General features: G+C 36.4%; 2 protein-coding genes across 9 annotated transcripts in view; one reads left to right on the top strand and one right to left on the bottom strand.

The window, feature by feature from the left end:
- The window catches only part of elp4 (elongator acetyltransferase complex subunit 4), a 134,979-nt gene that overhangs the window by 18,053 nt on the left and 96,946 nt on the right, over positions 1-19,980 (bottom strand). The gene's annotated exons all lie outside the window — the stretch shown is intronic.
- The window catches only part of LOC102696739 (paired box protein Pax-6), a 23,758-nt gene continuing 13,424 nt past the window's right edge, over positions 9,647-19,980 (top strand). For 3 of the 7 annotated variants that reach the window (XM_015338307.2, XM_006642520.3, XM_015338306.2), the window contains exons 1-3: positions 16,212-16,467; positions 19,592-19,669; positions 19,933-19,980. The exon at positions 19,933-19,980 is cut by the window's right edge and continues 6 nt beyond it. In XM_015338307.2, the coding sequence (XP_015193793.1) occupies positions 19,977-19,980 (4 nt within the window). In that variant the 5' untranslated portion in view covers positions 16,212-16,467; positions 19,592-19,669; positions 19,933-19,976. The other 4 variants (XM_015338304.2, XM_015338302.2, XM_015338303.2 and 1 more) reach the window with 4 other exon arrangements.

Below are 19,980 nucleotides of genomic sequence, written 5' to 3'. Positions count from 1 at the left end.
TAGGTGAGAACAAGTTGGAAATAGAATTTCAGTGCATTATTGCTTCACACTATCGTAAATAACAATCAAGTAATAAAAGAGATAAATAGCATATAGACATTTAAGTAGGCATTTATCCGTGGTAAATAAGACGGTGAATATCAGGCAAACTTTAGTTTTCATTTTTAGATCATATATTTTATTAATATTGAAAACTCACATTAGCCTTAGACATTGTATGACCTAACTTTGTAATACTACATTGTTGGCAATACACCAGTCTTTAAAACTCTCTGTTGGTGCTGGTGGTAAATCATGTTGAGCTTAAAAATACAATTGTCTGTTTTCAAAGTTGTCCGAAGTGGGAGACACTTTTATTTGATTCATACAAGCAGAACTAACTGCAAACGAGAGGAGTAACTTCATTCTCACATCACTACAGGTCTTTTTCTTTCACTCGGGTAATTCACACATAGAATTTCAATGAAATAGAACGAAGAGAAGTGGTTTACAGCTGGAAGACATATCAACTAGGATTTGCGGATACAGTAGAAATAACTCTAAACGATGAAGAACCTCTCCAACATTTTTTTACGAGGCCCACATCGACAGACAGAGCACCAATTGATTTTATCAATTAGAATGTACATCATGTGAAATTTGACATTCTCTAATACCTATTGTTTCGTGTTCTTTAGAGTCCGTTTTTGAATGCAACATCACAAATTCTTGCCATTATGATATAGTAAATTGTGTTTCAGCGTATTTTTGTTCAGACGTCATACATAAAATCTCGCCAACGGTATGAAATTAATTAAAAATTGTGCGTGGTACTAAAACTATTTTACTGTCTTGCTGCCCTTTGATGTACAGGAGTACAGATTTGGTGAAGAGTAATCAGTTCAATTATCTTCAAGATATTTACTTCAGGATAAAATTTGTCATCTAGATAAAAACGTAAATTCTTGCTGCTCCATGAGTCCATTTTCCAGACGGTTTGTCGTTGTTATTGCCTGATTTAGTGTGTGTTGTTTTATATACTCGGGTAATCTTTGCTTATTCAAATACACCATCAGTGCTGTATTCATTTAAATGTATCATTGGGATCTGTGTTGAGTTTGTCACATTAGGTGTTTTTATATTCCATCTCTGTTTTGCCTGAAGCTACGAATCACAGCCTAATGACCTTAGCAGTAAACGCATTTTGTTTTTTAAAATGTGCGCATGTCTTTCATGAGTTTGCTTTGCTACTTTTTTTTAATTCTCTGACGTCTACAAACTTTAGTCTCTCTTGAGCTCTGCTTTCATTCGCCTTGTTTCTTCCTCATGCATACAAATATAGCCTAGAAATTCTTATGATACATACAGTATGCGCATGAATCTAGGTCTCTATATCTATATCTAAATCTGATCAACCATATGTCATTGAAGAAATTAAATGCACCATTGAGCATATACAAACTTAATTCCCAAAACGTAAAGTTATGTAAATACTGTTAATTATAAGTGACATATAACCTTGGTATGCTCTTATGCCCACATTATATTAGGGAACTTTCTATGTGCATTAAATCTTATCTATCCATCACCAATTTGTCATTGTCATCAATAATGTTTATTCAGAATTCTGGTTTTGCATACTAAACTAAAACAAAATATTGACTGCATTATTATTAGTAGTAGAAGTAGCAGCAGTAGAATTATTGCATCAAGAGGCCTAATAATGTTGTAAATGAACTATTGAAGTAAATGGCAATGTTTTATCAAAAAATTACCATTTTATTTTTTTCAGGTGTTCTTTTATGCTTAATTTGTGCTAGACAATTAGCTCTCAGACATAACAGTTATTGGTAACTTTGGATGGGGAATTAAAAGATCTTTTGTTTAACTCTAATTTAGCATGGTTGCTGCTTTGTTGAACGTTGCTGAATCTAAACCTGATTTCGAGAAAAAATAGGTGTAATTTTATGAGAGAGATCGTCTCACTGGGTCCTCCACACAGCAAGACCCCCTTTCCTAACGCGTTCTGCTGCAGAAGCACCTGGAGTCTAGCAAAAAAAAAATTAGCATTGATATAGATTTAGTTGAAATGTAATCTTTTAAATCTTTCCAAGATACAGGCAGATAATTACACTTTCAGCGAATTGCCAGGGGTCAGCGTCTCCACGGACCCAAGGAGTTGATTTACTAACAATAGTGTGTACATAAAAAAACTGTGTTTGAGATTATAATGTTAATAGAGGTAGTCACTGGGGAGCGAGAGCAGGCTAAAATTAATTCGATGCAACTTGGCTGTACCTTTTACTCGGCTTCACATTATTTTCAGCACTTAATTTAGGGGAATAGTCTCATATGTAATTACAACAAAGGAAAAGACATACTATTAGATATTTTACAGTAGTCTGCTTGTGGCTTTATGTTATGGAATTGTAAGAGAACAGATGATTTGCTTCTAAGGCAGCTATAAAGCAATAAGGTTGGAACACATTACTTCATCTTTACAAGACTAGAGGTTAGAATACATAAATAACATATTATTTTAATACATAAAATTAGATCAAAGCAATGGCTTTGAAAGCAAGTACCTTATATTTCACAGCCTGTAAAGGGCTTCCAAAGAAATGTCATATTAGATCAGTCTTTTTAAAAATAGGTCTATTGCATTTGTATTGTTTTTTTAATAAGTTTATTCATGATATTCTGTATAAACCACTGGGGCTATAAACCATACTTGCAATGTACCGAATACATTACAAAAAATCCTGGTAAAAAACGATATGTTAATTAAAAAATATCAACATAACTAAGCATCTACCAGCTATTAAGAATAAAATGGGTTTGTTCCCAGATTTCAGCTTTGTAGCATTTCTTTATTTTTCAGATTATATTGCTTTTAGTTTCTGCCAACTCCAGAACTACTACTATTACTGCTCCATTTATTAAAATGAAAAATCATATTACAAATTATTGTCCCACAGTTTGGAAGATTTTCATTTTAACCTGCAGCCTATTCCCTGTTAGTCCTGTAGTCTAAATAACTTTTTATTTTTCATACTTCTAAGACATTATCTCATTCCCAGAAACCTAGTTTACAAGCAAGAATTATAATATGTAATGTAATTGTCAAATATATTGCAGTGTATATATGTGTATGAATTACAAAAGAAGAGATTGTCTCTTCTTATAGTCATAAGGTCTGGACTGATTAAGTCGCCATGTTGAAACCTTTTCAGGATTCATAGACCACTCCTTTCTGGATACTAGTTAGGTTGAAGAATTATGATGCGGAGGCATGACAGCTTCTTAAGTTGATATTGATCTATTGAGCTGTCACACAATGTGATGTTAAGGGCCAAGGCTGCTTATAGCACTTCAGTGAGGACCACGCCCAAGCCCTGCTGTCAGTTCACTTTAGAATCTGAGTGCATTTAACACCACGCCTATAAACGGAATAAAATCACAAAGTGTTCGAACTGGTAGTTGCCTCTAAACCTATGCTAAAGCTTTTCCTCTCCTGCTTCTTTGGCCTGACTTTCTGTCATCATTTGTGTCCACAAAACATGTCTCAAATGTAGGGCTGCCAAAAAAAAAAACGGTCTATCCCTTGTCAATCTCATTTACAATCCATCCCATCACTCTGCTTACAGATTAATATATTTTAAAAGAAGTTTGTACAGCCTCACATGCAGATTCTCATCAGTATGTGCCTGCATCAATACTCTGTTTCTTTTGCTGGTTTTTAACAAAAATACTAAGATGGAACTGTCATGCCTCTTTGAGAAATGGATGTGATGTACTGTACATCCTACAAACAGCTCTATAAAGAAAATAAACGCATTTGGAATTAACTGGGGAGAAAATGACTCATCCCCCTGTTAGATCATTTAGTTAAAACCGTATCAGCAAAGAAAGGTGTATGGGTTTGTGCTGAAAAGAAAAGATAGGAGAAATGAAAAGACAGCTCAGAAAACTGTGGCTTCGGGTCCAGTGATTCAGGGAACTGTCTTCAGGGCTCATCTCTACCTGTAGACAGCAAGACTTTAGCACATTAAGTAGCACATTGATTCCTACTAAGTACAGACTCAAAAAATTGTTTCAGATAATGTCTTCCTTACTGTCGGTTTGCCAAAGCGAGCAGCACAATTTGTAAAAGAACATTAAGATGTGAAAGAGAACATATAGAAAACTGTGTGGAATACAAATTGAAACTGGATTAATTTACACCAATAAATCTGCAATCGCAAAGCTCAGAACAAGCGCCACACCACTATAGCATACAGCTGTAAGAACTTCTGAGTTCATGTTGGCTTCACTGACATAGAGATTATAAGATAATTTAAATTACAGATATCTAGTTGTTCTATAATTATTTTAAAGCATAGTTATTTACATACGTAGAATATAAATTAAAAAACAAACCTGAAATCTGGGACATAACATGTACCATTGTATAATTTATTAGAAATATAAACTACAATACAAATAATTTTATTTTTATTTGTTCCTACTGTTTTGTTTTGTTTTGTTTTGTTTTGTCTGTGGTGTTCTTAGGACATCTAAATATGATTCATAGTCCAATGAGAAAATAAATATTTACAGCAAATCACTGAATATTGTGCTGTTGTCTAGGTGTCAAGAGACGTTGTTTTGGAGTCCATTATTCAAATAATGATGAGAAATCTTTTTCATGAAGGTCTGTCACTCTGTAGTCATTCTGACTCCGGTAAGTAACGGTAAAAAATATAAAATCCCCTTTTGTTGTCCAAGCATATTTACCTGATGGAATCAAATTCAAGTAACATAACGGCACACACACACAAAATGGACCTTTTACAGACTTACTCATGAAACTATAACATTTACTTGATTTGAGTAAAAAGATAGAAGAATGGGAGAAATGTGAGAACTCCAGAAAAACGTCTATTCCCTGTACATAGACAAATATCAATAAATGATATCCGTATCTAAAAGACGGCGAATAAGCATGACGCAGGGCATCCCGAGCGTTACGAAGATTTCTGGTTATCGGGTAGGAGATCTTCTTGTTTCTCAGTTTTACTTAATTTTTGAGATCTACAATACATTTAGTGAAAGGTCATTAATTTGTGAAGTGTGAGGACGTTTCATTTGTCTTGTCACGATGCCTAAAATCCTCGTTAGCTCCTCTTTCCCCTCCTGTTCATGTCTGTCAGCTAACAGCTTGCCAAACACATTGACTTTCTCCTCTCGTGGCACGGAAATGACAAATGTGCTGTTTTATCCATACAATTTATTTCATTATTGTTGCCAGCACGGAGCATCACAATCAATCATAAGGAAGTCCAGTTGGCAGGTGTCAATCTTGGTATTTTTATGTCCCCGTCTATATTTAATCCAATTACAGGGGTCATAGAGTAAGTGCAAATCCTCTTGTTACAACTCAGTTCTTACTCTAGATGTAAAGTACAAAGTGACTATGGCCCGTGTGCAATATACGGAGTGCGGAGCCTTTTAAATCTCCATAAGCATTATGCAGCAGTGGGCATTATTAAAAGAGGTGTCGCAAATTGAATTTTTATGAGTGTTTGTGTGCAAATGAAGTATCTTGTTATTTTGCTAAAGGAAAGGCGGGCTTAATGATGGAAGATCTTTCCGCCCATTGCGCTTTCAAATACAATTGTAGATCGAACTCAGCCTTGTCACGTTGAGCAAAAGTGAATTTCTAACATCCAGGACGTGGCTGTCTACTTTGAGCAAATTGCATCCAATCACCCCGAGGGAATTCAGCTAATGTCTCAGTCCAAAACAGGGATGAAGAATAGAAAAACAAATCAAACACTATAGAGAGCGAAGCTTATTAAAATATTCACAGGGAAAAAATGAGAGAGAGGAGGAATTACCTAAACATCGCTTTACTCAAATTAATTAGCCCGACTCACGTGACGTGTCGAACCAACCTGTACACTAAGAATAAAATATGCGACAAAACAGCAGATATGTATATTTCCCTAAACCAAATACGAATAGACTGTGAACTATTTGCGCTGAGTATACGAACGTGCTTTAATGAAATATGAAATAAAACGTCACCTTTATTCGAGAGTATATAAGAGCGTTTCCACACGAGATGGAATCCATTTAACACACAACTGCCACAATATGGGAATTTATCGATGAATTTTGATTTCGAAATATAATTGTGAGTCTAGCTTGCAAATAATTTTTGAAAGATTACATCGCAAACTATCTTCGTTTTTGACAACATATAACTAGTGCCCTTTACTTCTCTTAAAAATAAAAAAATGTATCGACCCGTTGCACGAATAAAACAGGAAAGGCTATTTCCATCAAGCACAAAACAAAAAGTATCCTGAAAGTTTGACGGTAAAATAGATTAGCACGAAGTGAAACATTTTACACGCAGCAAAATGTAGGCTGATTTTCACACGTACCTTGCAGTCAAGAAATTCGATCCAAATGGGAACAGTTGCAATTATGTTTCTTCCCATCAGTGACAAATTTCGGAAAAATAACATTACATTTTCGTGCAGTGAATCCCACTATTTTATAACGTGGTAGGGTCCCTAGACTTTGTACTGTGTGCGCTGGAACAGTAAACAAATTGTTCTTGATGTGCTTATTATTGTTGCTCAGATTCTGCTTGGCTAGAGAAGCAAGGCTGATCATTATAGTATTTGTTTTCAATTTTCTCAGTTTGAATGAACACGGGTTTGGGAAGCACTTAAAATCGGTCGCTACGAAACAGTGTGTGTATGAACTGTTGAAAACAATTTAATGAAAATACTTAATATAGCCGTCTTACTCGAATTAAGCTTTATTGTTTATAGTGTTTTATTTATTATCTTCCGTGAAAAATAACAGCATAATCTTAACGTTCCTCTTAGAAAATTCCACATGGCCAACACGAAATTAAAAAAAGCACAGTCTACGCACTTAGGTTTCCCTGTTATTTCCAGTACCTGATCCTATTAATACTATTCAGAAATTGTTTTTAAAATATTGTTTTTAACGTCATATTTTTAAAAGATCAGTTTGCTCTCGGACATTTGTTTTGGATTTAGCAGATAAAGATCGTTGTATTTATTTGTAACTAAGTGTAAGCTCCAATTCCAAGCACCATACAGTATTTCTAGAAGAGAAACGAATAAAAGCATCTCAGATATAAACAAAGGCGCCTGGACAAATACCAGAAAAGGTACGAGGGATTCAATTAAATATACAAAAATGCAACTAGCGTGATTCGTGCTGTTATTGTTGTTGCGAATACTACTATTAGCAGCTAAAAAGCCTACTCAACCACAATCCATGAGACGTTACAATCACATTTTTTGGTGGAACCTGACTAAATACTAAACTCGGTGTATTACAAATAATCAAAAACGAGAAGCTGTAAGAGAAAGAGAAACTATAACTGAAATGTTCCTCAGTTTTCCTCTGCCTGACAGATGTGAAGTGAACCACTAAAGGAGATCTTTAAATATGTAACCTTGTCATGTGTTAGTATATGCGCGCACACACGCGCGCACGCACAAGCCTACACGCATTTAAAGCAGAGAGCCAGAAGAGGGGAGCCTGGCTGTACAGATTTCACTTCACGCCTGATCAGTTTTTGGAGAGCAGTGCAGTTTGGAAAGAGGGAAAGGCAGCACCTGTCTCAGCTTTAGTGTCCCATCTAGTTTTATTGACAGCCTGATAAGCGTGTCGAAGCCGTGAGGTTTCCAGCGTAGCGTTCAAGAACCCTGCTGCGTTGCAGGGTTTCGGAGTCTCCTAATGGTAGCTACTCTAAATAATAAGCCAAACACCTTTCTCACATCCCTTTGCCTACCTCGCTTTTTAAAACCCGCGGAATGACCACTCACTTCCTGAGAAACCCGCAAGAGCACGGTTGCACATTTACTTTTGGTCTTGTGCATATTGACTCTAACATCAGAGCTGGGTCTGGAGATGGTTTAATGCAATACTGTCCTGTTTTTGCAATGGGTGAGACCAGAAAAGCAAAGAGTCGTGGGCGTGTATACAGAAAATACTTGGAAAGAACAGATACAGGTGGTAAAAGTTTTTTTTTTGCTGCCCCCAAAAAATCGTTTACGAGCTGCACTTAACCGAAATATCAACCACTCATAAAATAAAACCTTCACTTAAAAACATTTAAAGATGAAAGTTTAGAATAAAAAATATATTTGTGTACCATTAGATGATAAAAGTCAGATTACACATACAATATTGATAGTATTGAACATTATGCTTTTCTTTGCCAATAAATTAACACAATCAATTGTGTAACACTCACGTTGTGAAAATCGAACAGTAAACCGAATATATAAGAAAAGGGTACAAAACGAAACTCATTCTTATTTATTTTTCCAACTGTTTAAATAACAACTTTGAGACTTATTGCTGAATTAAAAAGCTATACCTAATTGCGTCGTATAAGGGTTTTAAAAATTACCCCGGTTCTCAGTTGTCAGACGTAGTTACAGGGTTTATGCACATCATTATTTTTTCATTGAAAGGATGTGTTATTTTTTTCTATGCATGACCCACGCATATACTGTATGTGCGGAGCGTACATGCTCCCATATGTATCCTATGTATAAATCTACACCTGCATACAGGCTTAAATCCAAGTTACATGTGCAGCTGACAAACACCGTAGTGCCACAGGTAAAAGTGTAATAAAGGTGTGACACTAGACATTGCCAGACTGTTGGTGGTTTTGACTTTGTGCATGGATGTGTGATGTGCATGAAAGTATTTGTAATGGGGAAAGGCGGTAAGGCTCTGTGTGTACAGTGTGTAAGGGGTAGTGATATCACGGTGTGTCTTGGGTAATTCGAGTTAGAGAAATTGTTTTTATTTCGATTTTCGCCCCTCTCTGGTTCGACTCTGGTTACCGAATTAGCCCGCGTATCCAGAAAGAAGTATCAATTCGATTTTCTACCTGACCGAGTCTATTCAATAAACAGAAACCGAGAACCAATATGATCGAGATTTTGTTTCTTTTGACAATAAAGAGAAAACGGACATTTAAAAACTTTTTTTTTTTAATCCAGCATGGTTGTCTAGTAGAGAAGAAACGAAGACAGGCCTCTCGCAAATGTTTGTCTTTTTCGGACCAAGCCGCTGGTTTAATTGCCCGAGTAATTGTCTAACGATGGCTTGTCTAATATTTCACACCAGATAAACATCAGCTTCCTTCTATTTCGGTAGTTTTATTCCATTGCTACCACTGCATGCTGGTTATTTCAGGGGGAAATAACGTCCAATAACTGAAAGCCATGATACCTCCATAAAATATTGTTTGGATACCAAACCGGACAACAGTTACAGGGATTTAATTTATTCATGGTCCATTCTTATCCCCTGAAGACCAAGGCAACTTGTAACCGAGATATTTCAGACATTTTAAGTTGGAAAAAAAAGTTCAAGAAATAATTTTACAAGTTATCTATCGGGTACCCCGGTAGTTTGTCAAAGCCACACAAACACAGATACACACAAACTCTAGGCAATGTTTCAGAGTGTAAGCTTGTGTATTACCTGCTACTTCCCTGTTAGCTGAACGATAAGTGCTGTCCAAGGTGACGTCGCGCTGTCGATCTAGCCAATCACTGCGGAGTTGAGGCTGATATTAAGGGAAAGTTAGTGGTAAGCAAGGAGAGGCTTTATTCACGTTGACATTTAAACTCTGCGGAAGATTCAAACGTAAAAAACGGGGTATTAAACTATATCAAAACTACGTCAAGCTTTATTCTTATTTCGGAAAAGACATTGGAGACACTACAACCGGTGTGCAAACTGCTTCAGGTAAGCTGCACTTTTACATAAAAAATGTACTATCTCCCATTTAATTATTTATACAGCTACAGCTTTGTCAACAGGAGTTACGTTTTTGTGTTGCTTTTCCTGTTATAAGGACCGGATATTTACTTCAGTGGGCTATTTGTTTTGGCTTCGCAATTGGAGTTTTCTGCGCTCATGATGTTCAGTTAGCCAACCAACGGGCATAATCAAGTTGTCTCACTGCAGGTCATAAGAATCGAGCGGGCTGTTTTCGAGACGTCTTTATGTGCATTATCTGTGAGATTGGGGAGTTACGTTTTTTTTAATGAAACACGTAGTCTTCATACACAGCTTTATCGAAACTAAGTTACTAAGTACGTACAGAACTTACATTAGTGACCATAAAATAAAAAAAAAAGTTTTGAAAACTTATTTTTCTTGGGAAAATGTGAATATGGTGTCTCACAGGTCTTTTCAAGCATGGAACAGACGCAGAGAGTGCTTTTCGCCCAATTTGTAAGCACATTCAATCATAGCATTGACACGCTTGAACTTCAGTTTGAAGTAACATGCAATTAAAATATTTTCACCGAGGTAGACATGGGGCTCACATTACAAAAATCTCCGTCACACCCTTGTACTTGACATGGCGTTAAATGTTAAAAACTGCAACACACTGAGAAGTGAAGTGTGTTACTTCATTTAAGATGAAAACATTAATAGATTTAATATATTTTATAACTGTGCTATTCTATTTAACGTGATCGAAGTACGGAATTACACGGGACGTGTTTTCTTGAGGTACAAAGCATAAATACTTGAAAACTTGTGAAACAATGAAAAAATGTTAACTTACCTTCTACATCCTACAAAGCAAATGTAAGCACACTTCAGGACGTATGACAGTTTTATTTGTGAAAATAACAAATGCATATTTGTACTTAGGCAAAATGAACTAACATTAACCTTAAAGGGCTGCTTAGATCAGATCCGAAAGAAGGCATAGTTTTCTCCTGAAGTATCATAAATCGCATTCTATATATCATAAAAGTATCATAAATAAATTGTACCTGTAAGGCTACATGGTCTGTAATCCACAAAGTACCTTTCTGAAAAGAAGCTGCAATGTGACAAATCAGTAACTGAAGAGTAAACCTGGGTAATAAATCAAGCACCGTGTATTAGAGATCCACCTCCCTAATTAGGGATGTTTATTGGAGATTGTGTATATCCAGCTGTCATACCCAGAAAAAAAAGCTGTGACACAATTACCTCTGACCAGATAGTCTTTTGACAGTGTATGCCTACTATTGGCAAGCGATGTGTGTTGTGTAATTTACCGTTTCGATTTTTAGACTGGCTTTCACAAGCAAATGTCCACGGAAACATAGATTATGAAGTAGTTACATCTGCATTGATACTTCTAATATCAACACACATTTGACAATTTTTTACACATTCTGAGAAAAACCGATGTAATTTACAGACTATTTGCACCACAATGTAATTATTTTATGTTTTGGGGACATTGATTCATTTTTGGATTTTTTATAACTTCTGGAAATAAAGTATTGCGGATACTTTCTATACTTGGAAATCCTCTCATACTGTATATGGCTCATGTATATAATGAGACGTAAGCATATATACTGTTTTTCACATTCTTACACCCTATGTGGATGCACAATACTCATGCGTGCTATGGTTATTTACGATAACACTAACAACGTTTGGCAGATTGTAGAGATACAATTGTAAATATTTCTTCTCTTTCTCCCCGGGTAAGAAGAAAGTTGGAAGATGGGAGCAGAGAAAGCAAACCACGTATTGTTTCACGAGGATTTAAATAATGCTTATTGATGCTTAACATCTGTTTCATTTTCTTTTACCTCTAACTGTAAAGTAACCCGACCATAGTAAACAAGTGGTGTACATTAAGCTTTTTACAAGGACTAGATTATTATTAACTGCATGTGTGCTGTTTTTATAGCGTCATTTCTGCAGCTCACAAACAGGCTTACCTATCCCGGAGGCATAAGCATTATAGAATAACATGTCACAAATTGTGCATTTCTGGAGATTTTAGACTGGACTAGACAACAGGACTTTAAGCATTTTTCTGGATATTAAAAAGGTGCTTTGCAACTTGGATATTAATACAAGCAGACTGAATAAGCCTAAGAGTATAAACATACTATTTAATGATATTAACAGATTAAAGCGCTCCTTTAGAATGATAATTTCATGATTTATCTGTGCCTGTATGTATATACTGCCGCCAAACGTAAAATGTGGATTTTAATGTAACAATAACAAAATAATAATACTATTGAAATAAACTAACAAATAACTCAACGTACAGAATTGTTTGTGTTGTCGCTTATTCTGTTTAAAGAGTGGAGCAAATTTACTGCTTATGTATTCAAATAAGTGTATAAATTAAAACAATTATGCATGATACATTATAGATACGCGTTTGAAATTCTGAACATATTTTTTGCCGATTGCTTTGGACTGTACACAAATGTGGATTCATTTTATACTTGTGAGTCATTTACTGTTGCTCTTAAGTTATGTTCGTGAAAACATGAATCTGTATCCTACAGATCCATTCAGTACACAATTTGCTTGGAAAGGGAGGTGAATTCCAGCGACTCGGATTTTCAAGTCAATAAAGTTAAATACAGTCATCTTCATCTACTTGTATCGATCCTAAAAACGGAAAATCCTTTCTTTCTCAAGACCGGAGAAAAGTTTCAGAAATACTTCACAGCGAATTAGTTTTATATGACCATTGATCAACACAGAATTGACACTGAGGATTACCAATGTAGCTATGCTTTGTGTTAAAATGGCGTCTCGTAAACTTCTCCAATAGAAAAGTTCGCGTTTTTCCCCCCTGTGCATATGAGAGACAGGTGCATTTATCGTCCCTACATCTTTGCTTTCATCTTAATGAAACGACAATACTGCACTAAATGAAAGTAATCGCGTCTGTCGACATTCTAGTTGTACAGAAACTTAAGTCCAGTAAAGGCAAGTAGAATTTTTAGTCGCCCGACAACACCCCCTCCCCCTTCGGCCCTTCCCATCTCACACTCACCCGCCCGCCCTACAATTAGAGAATTATTGAGATGATAAAGCTCCCTCTGGACTCTCTCATTGGCTCCGAGGCCCCCTTTCCCTCAAATCCTGATAAATCAATGGCAGCCAATGCACCCAGTCTCTTTTGTTGATGTTTTCTAATAGACCTTTCTCTCTCCAAGAATGACGTCAGCCGCATTCACCATTTCCCTCCCCTTATGATTTTTTTTGTGTTGTTTAAAACTTTTTTAGAGGGGGCACAAAGACCACTTTGCCCCGGGGAAAAATAGCGACAAGATTAGGGGTTCTTTTCAAGGCCTGGCATTAGTTGCTGCTAATCCGAATTGGGCTAATTGATAGTCTGTAAAATCGCAATCGTAACCTGAAGATCTGGCCCAAGTTCTTTCCCCTTAAATGGAGTAAAAGACAATACATTTTATTATCGTTTCCAACAAGGTTCTCTTCCATCACGCTGATTTAGTAGAGGGCTGTCTTGTTGCGATTGGGTCTGCAATTTGTATTAAAAACAAGACTTCTCTTCAGCCTTAAGAAACCAACAGGGCGGATTTACAGCTTTCCCAAAGAAATAAATAATCTATTGGAGCTATTGTTTCCTGAAAAATTGCAAAGCTGCTTGGGGATCTCCTTCTATGAAGTGAAGAACGAGGAATCGGGTTTGTACTTTAAAACCTATAAAATTATGTGCGTGTATGCTGCTAACATCTAGACGCATGGGTGTGGAGTTTAAACACTACATTTGAAACTTCCTGAGCGATGTTTTTTTTCTGCTATTTAAATCCGAACAACTAACTTGCATTTAGACTTGCTTGCGCTTACTTTACAACCCAATCAGTTAATGGAAAAGGGTTTAGTGAATGTTTTGTGCCCTGCGCACGGATTCATGTCGTTCCTCACTCTTCAGCACTGCAATCACAATTCATTATCATACTCAAATATAAGTCATATCTGTTGTTCATAGCATATTCAGCAGGGCATTACAAACCAAATGACACATAACTGGTGACATGCAAGGCTTATACTGTAAGTATGTTTAAAGTTGATCACTGTTTAATATATATGTCATATAGGCCTATAATGAAACTTAACAGTTGAATACAAACCTCTTAAAACGCCTTCTTAATGTCGTGTTTCTTCACCTGACAGTTCGGCTTCATGAAAACTGGCGAAATTTTCGTATTAGATTATATTTTGCATATATATATATACTACACCGATATACACACACAAAAAAAAAACTCCACGTAGGCAAGAAATATAAAGGAAGAGATACGTGCTCTTTGTTTTGCTCCGTCAACCAACCATTCAAATTTTAATTTTAATCTGAAATTGTCTTGCTGTTTTGGTGCAGTCCAACACTGAAATATAAAGCATCCGTAAACCCAAACTTGCAGATGAGAAGGGGGTTGGAAAAGCCGTAGGATAATTTTAAACTCTTTGAAAATTGTTTTTTTTCCCCCCATTGGTTTGAAAAACAGATCACAGACTTCCCATTATAAAATGAAAAGAAAAAATGATGGTATGGAGAGTCATATAGCGTGACTTCAGAATCCCTTGGAAGGAAAAAAAAATCCACTCATTTATTTCGATCAATTCAAAAGCGCGTATTTATCCTACAAAGCAGTGTGGCAAAGCGAATTATAACCCATCAGAGTCCGGAAAATTGGCACTGGCTAACAAGAGAGGGGAAATATATCTGAACAAGTTATTTGAAAATATTAGAAGAAGTGGCGGCTTCAGTGCAGGACTAGAGATGACAGTGCATGACGGTCTGGGCAGCTCATTATCCCACTCCTATTGAGGCGTCCTTTCACTGAGATGCAAACTCTTTGGCAGTGTCGTTTGTCTCCTCATTGTACTTTAGTTAGGAATGCAATGGTTGTCAGGACTCTTATTCACTTTCAAGATAGTTTATTGATGAGCTCTGACTTTTAGCACTTTTCACATGTCAAGAGAAGTCAAGTGTATGCATCCACGACTTAATTTTATGCTTTGCGCGTTCCAACACTTTTTCCACCTTTTTTCTCCTTCTTTGCTTTACTGTTTCTCTGCGTTTCGCATTCCCTCCGACTCCCTCTGATCCATTGGAATAAATGATTGGAACACCCTGAGCTGAGACTGGTGCTCTAAGTGTAACCTCAAATGCAGGCGCTGAGGGGTTGCTTTAGAGTGTACTGAGGTGTGTGTTAATAGTCAGGCATTCAACAAATGTAGTTCTGGTGTGTGGTCATGGCTGCGAAGTCATTTACTTACTTTCTCTGTGATTTTCTGGCAGCCACAGAAGTGGCGCTGCTTCTTGGAAATTATCAATTAAAATTAATAGAGCTTGCTTTAAGCAGGCAACCGAGCGTTAGGCGGGGAAGCCTCCCGATTAGAAAGTGTATTTATTTTGGTGGTAATTTTGAGTGCTCCCTTTAAATGTGATATTAAACATTGAGTCAACAAAGGGCACGTGGGGAAAGTTTGTGATTGTTTTAGTAAGTACACTTGGAGGCTATTTACGAGACCACTTAATACACAAAGTAAATAGCGTTTTTATCCATTGCTTTCAATGGGCTGATAGCTTTCTCCACTGCTTTGCCATACACTGCAGACACGTGCGGAGAGGTTTAAGCCAAATGTGATCCACAAAGCACTTGCCACAACTACTTACACTTCACACTTTTTTACCTCTCGTACGCTACACGTTTTGCGTTTTACTATCCTGGACGACTCCCAATAAACAAATGCGTCATTAATATCAATGGTAGTAACAACAACAAGGAAACCGATCGGAACAATAACCTCACTTTTCTTTTTAGAATTTAAGAGAAATATCTCTATTTAGCCAGGCAGGGAAAGAAAGACAGTTCACATTCTCCAGCTTTGTCTTTAAAAAAAAAAACGAACGGAGAAAAACAACCGCCGAAGTTAATTTATCGACAAAACAAAATCGCCCTCGCTACTTTTTCATGACATGTATTCGATAGGTTCGTGTGTAACTTCAGGTTTAGCAGTAAAACGTATCTGCTTTCATGCTCACTCTACAGAGCCAATTGAGCCGGTGAGAACGGCCTAGCCATCCAATAGGCAGCTTTGAGGCAATCCAATTGCTTTGCATAAGGCAATATTTTGTGTGAGAGAGAACTGTATTTGCATGTGTGGAGTGATTAGTGGGTTTGAAAAGAGAGCTCTGGCTCAGCCTCATTTCCCGCTCTGGCAAAGGCGCAGGAGGAAGTGTTTTGCTGGAAGATGATGACAGAGGTCAGGCTCTGCTAATGGGCCAGTGAAGAGCAGTGGAGGCGAGGCACAGACCAGGAACACATACATTAATACACTTGTACCATCACCAATCAGCATAGGTGTGTTCTCTTTCTCTACTTCTCTCTCTCTCTCTCACACACACACGCGCACACACATTTTGTGTCTCTCCTCAGTCCTGACATCCCACTTTATTGTCAATCTCTGTCTCCTTCACAGGGATTTCAATTTCTGCAAAACATCACTGGGAAAACTATTTTACTGCCAACTCTTTCAAGAGAGTCACCAGCATTTCTATTCATTTGTGTTGCGCTGAAAACTATTGAGAAGGGTTCTGACAGCGTCTCAGGATGCCTCAGAAAGGTGAGTTCGGATATATTCCTAACACTTCAGAGTTTGATTTTAAAATAATACAAACCAGGCTTATACAATGCAAAAGCAGTCTTAGGCGTGTACTCAAAAGTTATAATGTATCTGTAGGCATATTGTGTATATGTGCATCAGAGTCATTTATGCAGCATACATATGTATAGCAGAGGAAATGTGACTTTTAAAATATTTTTAAATTTTAAAGTATCACCAATATAATGTAAGTAAAATAGCCGCGTTTTCTGCCCACTCTTCTGAATTCCGAATTTATTGCTTAGACATAGAAAAGTGAATGTAATCCTTGTCATAAAGAGAACGAGGGATGTCTTCAGCTCCGCAGCAAGTAGTTCGTATACTCTTCGGGGAAGTTACAGTATGTAGTTTGAGGCTCTCTAGGTTAGCTCCTTTGCTCATGTATATGCCCGTACTCTATTTTTTCGGTGTTTGGGGATAGTTTAATGTTTATTTATGACAAGAAAGAGCAAAAAGTCACATTAGGCCAAGACAGCGATCAGTATAGACTATGGAAAAGCAATGACCCGATGCGGGAGAGTGTCATATTGAATCATACAGGCAGAAGACTCAACCGAGCGCCTTCACAAAAATGCATTGCGAACTATTAACAGTTCATTCTCCCATTTGTCAGCTTTCATCTATATAAATATACAGTTTTCTAAACAGCTATAATCCAAAAGCGTATACAACCTGAAAACAAAAGGATCTTAAAATATGTCGCATATATACAGTATAAAAACATAAAAAACCAAGGTACTGAAATACTTGTATATTTGTAATGCAGATACAAATGTGACATTTTAATTAGGCCTATTGTAGATTTATTATTAATTAACAATCTTGTATAAAACGGAAAGGATATATCTCAAAATTGTAAAATTATTTAAACTTCGGAATAATGTTGATGTAGTTTCAAAATAAGTATCTTTATGTATCTATATGTGTTTATATAGAAAAATAATACAATCATTTTAAATGGGATTAAAATATTATTTTGAAGAAACACTCTGTTACACTATAAACCTATGCATTTCAATTGAATATTTGAAGGGCAAAATTCATAGTTTAAAAATATGAAAATCGACAAAGGTAATTCGCATTATTTGTGATGCTGAAATAAAAAGAAATGCTGATTTTATATTAACAAATTAAAATAGAAAAAACTATCAAAATAGTTTGCTAATGTTGTTTAACTATTTAACAGGTTATTGTAACATACTAATGCATTTCACTATATGAATGTATTAACATATAGGCTCGAATACTTATTTTTAATTGAAGTGCTTGTGCTTGCGGATTAGTAGATTAAAACAGAAATTTAGATTGGGCCTAAATTAACCTCATGGACGGCCAACAGTGTCTTCAATTTTATATTAATCATTAACCAAGACATGAAAGGTTTGCTGTAGTTTCATAACGGAGGACGCTAAATATTCAACAATGGTTTAGATTCCGAAAGAAGAGAAGAGAAAACGATAATGCGTCTTTTTTGTTACTTTTACTTCCGCCCGCTGTTTAGATCGTTGATGAATTGCTTTTGCTAAACGCTCCCTATTAAATCGGTTTGATAATTATGATGGACGATTCCGGACATTTGGAGCAACAGAGCTGAAGTACTGAAATTTGCCGTCATAGTGTAAATGTATACAGCATTGCATTTTATGGAGAAAATGTTCATTATGACAATTAACGAGATAGTAACAGAAAAGTAGGCTACGTATTACTTTTTTTCCACATTTCATGATACATTCTACAAAGTACATGGCAAGCTCGTAAGGCTGAATTGTTGTCAGATACTTCTGTTCGGTTCTAAATATTTGCTTGGTGGAGGAAAGGGATTGTTTGCGGTTTAAACCCATTTATATTATTATTTTATACATAATGTAGTAGTGAAAGCCACAGATAATGTCAAGTGAGGATATTTGAAAATTTCAAATATATAAGGGTTTATATATTCGAGTTAAAAACACCCACAAGTCGGTTATATACATAAAAAATAAAATAAGCATTTGCGAGCAAAGCGAGAGAATCTCTTCATCTCATTTCTGGTCTCCTTTTTATAACAAACCTCTTGAATGTCTTCGTAACTGCAATCGTCTTTTACCAACTGAGCGCCGTGTATAGCTGCTGTATCTTTGTACAGCCTTTAACTAAGCTCACACCAGTAGCACGATAACCTCCAAATATCTGTGACATGAAAATATTTTTCTTTTTCCCAAATTGAAACAAAAAAGGCACTGAAATCAAGCATCGGGTCGCAGTAGACATCGGTGATGCAGTTGTGTGTGCGTGTGTGTGTGTGGGTGGGGGGTTATGAGGGTCCCTACAGTTCTTTGTATTCTAGAGAGTTGTTGGTACGTTTAGTTGGAAGCTGTGTTGCTAGTTGGGGAGCCTGAGTTTTGCTCTCTGGGTTTTGGTATACAAGCAGAAAGGAAGCCATTGTTTAAATTCAGCAGGCTTTGTTGAAGAGCCTTCACCCCCTCCTGATCTTACTTTTTAGAGCACTGAGGCGAGGTAGACAGCGTGTGTCACTGTACAGTTTAAAAACAGAGGATCTAAAGAGAAAGGCAGCGGTAAATAAAATTAATTGATAACTCAAACTGTTCAGAAAATCGATTGATTAATCACGATTTTTTCAAGAAAAGTTTTCGTTGCAGTTGCCTAACCGGGCTTTTGGGGCAGAGCGATTATTATGATGCGGAAGGACTGAAAAAGTTTCAGTCGAAGCTGCGGCCTTAGAATTAGACACAGACGACTAAAGACAATTGTAAACACCGCCGTTAAAAGTGCAAACGAGTGGCTTCAGTGAACACACTTCCTCGGTTTAAATGATTTTTAATGGAATCAAAATCCAAAGAATTAACAATACAGCGCTTTATTCACAGTTTTGTTTTTTCCATTATTCATAAGATGTAATTGGTTAGGAAGTACTGTACATACTTTACATATAAATAAGTACCAAAACATATTTTATATGCTTAGAAAACGAGTGTTCCACCGATATCAAACATAGTCACATCAGTATATATATATATTTCATCTGTACTGCAGGAGAAAGTGGACGAGAAGTGGTGTTTTAATATACTGTTTTGTTTTGTCCTAGAAGGAAGACTTTAACTAGTGTGCCGCAGATGAGAGACTCGTTAAGTTGTTTAAAGTGGACAGTCAACTCTGTTTCCAGGCAAGTTTTAATATTGTTTTACAGATTTACATTGTTCTGAAAAAAAAGTAACCTATCCACTTACTTTAAACTGAACTGAGTTTTTTTAATGACGTAGCAACAATTCTTAGTCGTTGCACAATGCACAATGCATTGCTGAAAAGTAAATATATCTAGGCAATTTTGTCTTTTACATGTAGCGCTAAATTAAAAAAAAACATACATGTGCATCTAAGCTGTTATGTGTCATTACTGCTAATTAATTAATATTTTATTACTAATAGAATACTATAAACGAGCCACGTGGGATTCTGGTGTAGCATCCATCATGC

The sequence above is a fragment of the Lepisosteus oculatus genome, chromosome 21 (genome assembly GCF_040954835.1).
Source record: "Lepisosteus oculatus isolate fLepOcu1 chromosome 21, fLepOcu1.hap2, whole genome shotgun sequence".
Classification (NCBI taxonomy): domain Eukaryota; kingdom Metazoa; phylum Chordata; class Actinopteri; order Semionotiformes; family Lepisosteidae; genus Lepisosteus; species Lepisosteus oculatus.
The sequence above is the reverse complement of the archived record's forward strand: the minus strand, read 5'-3'. Positions and strand labels throughout refer to the sequence as shown.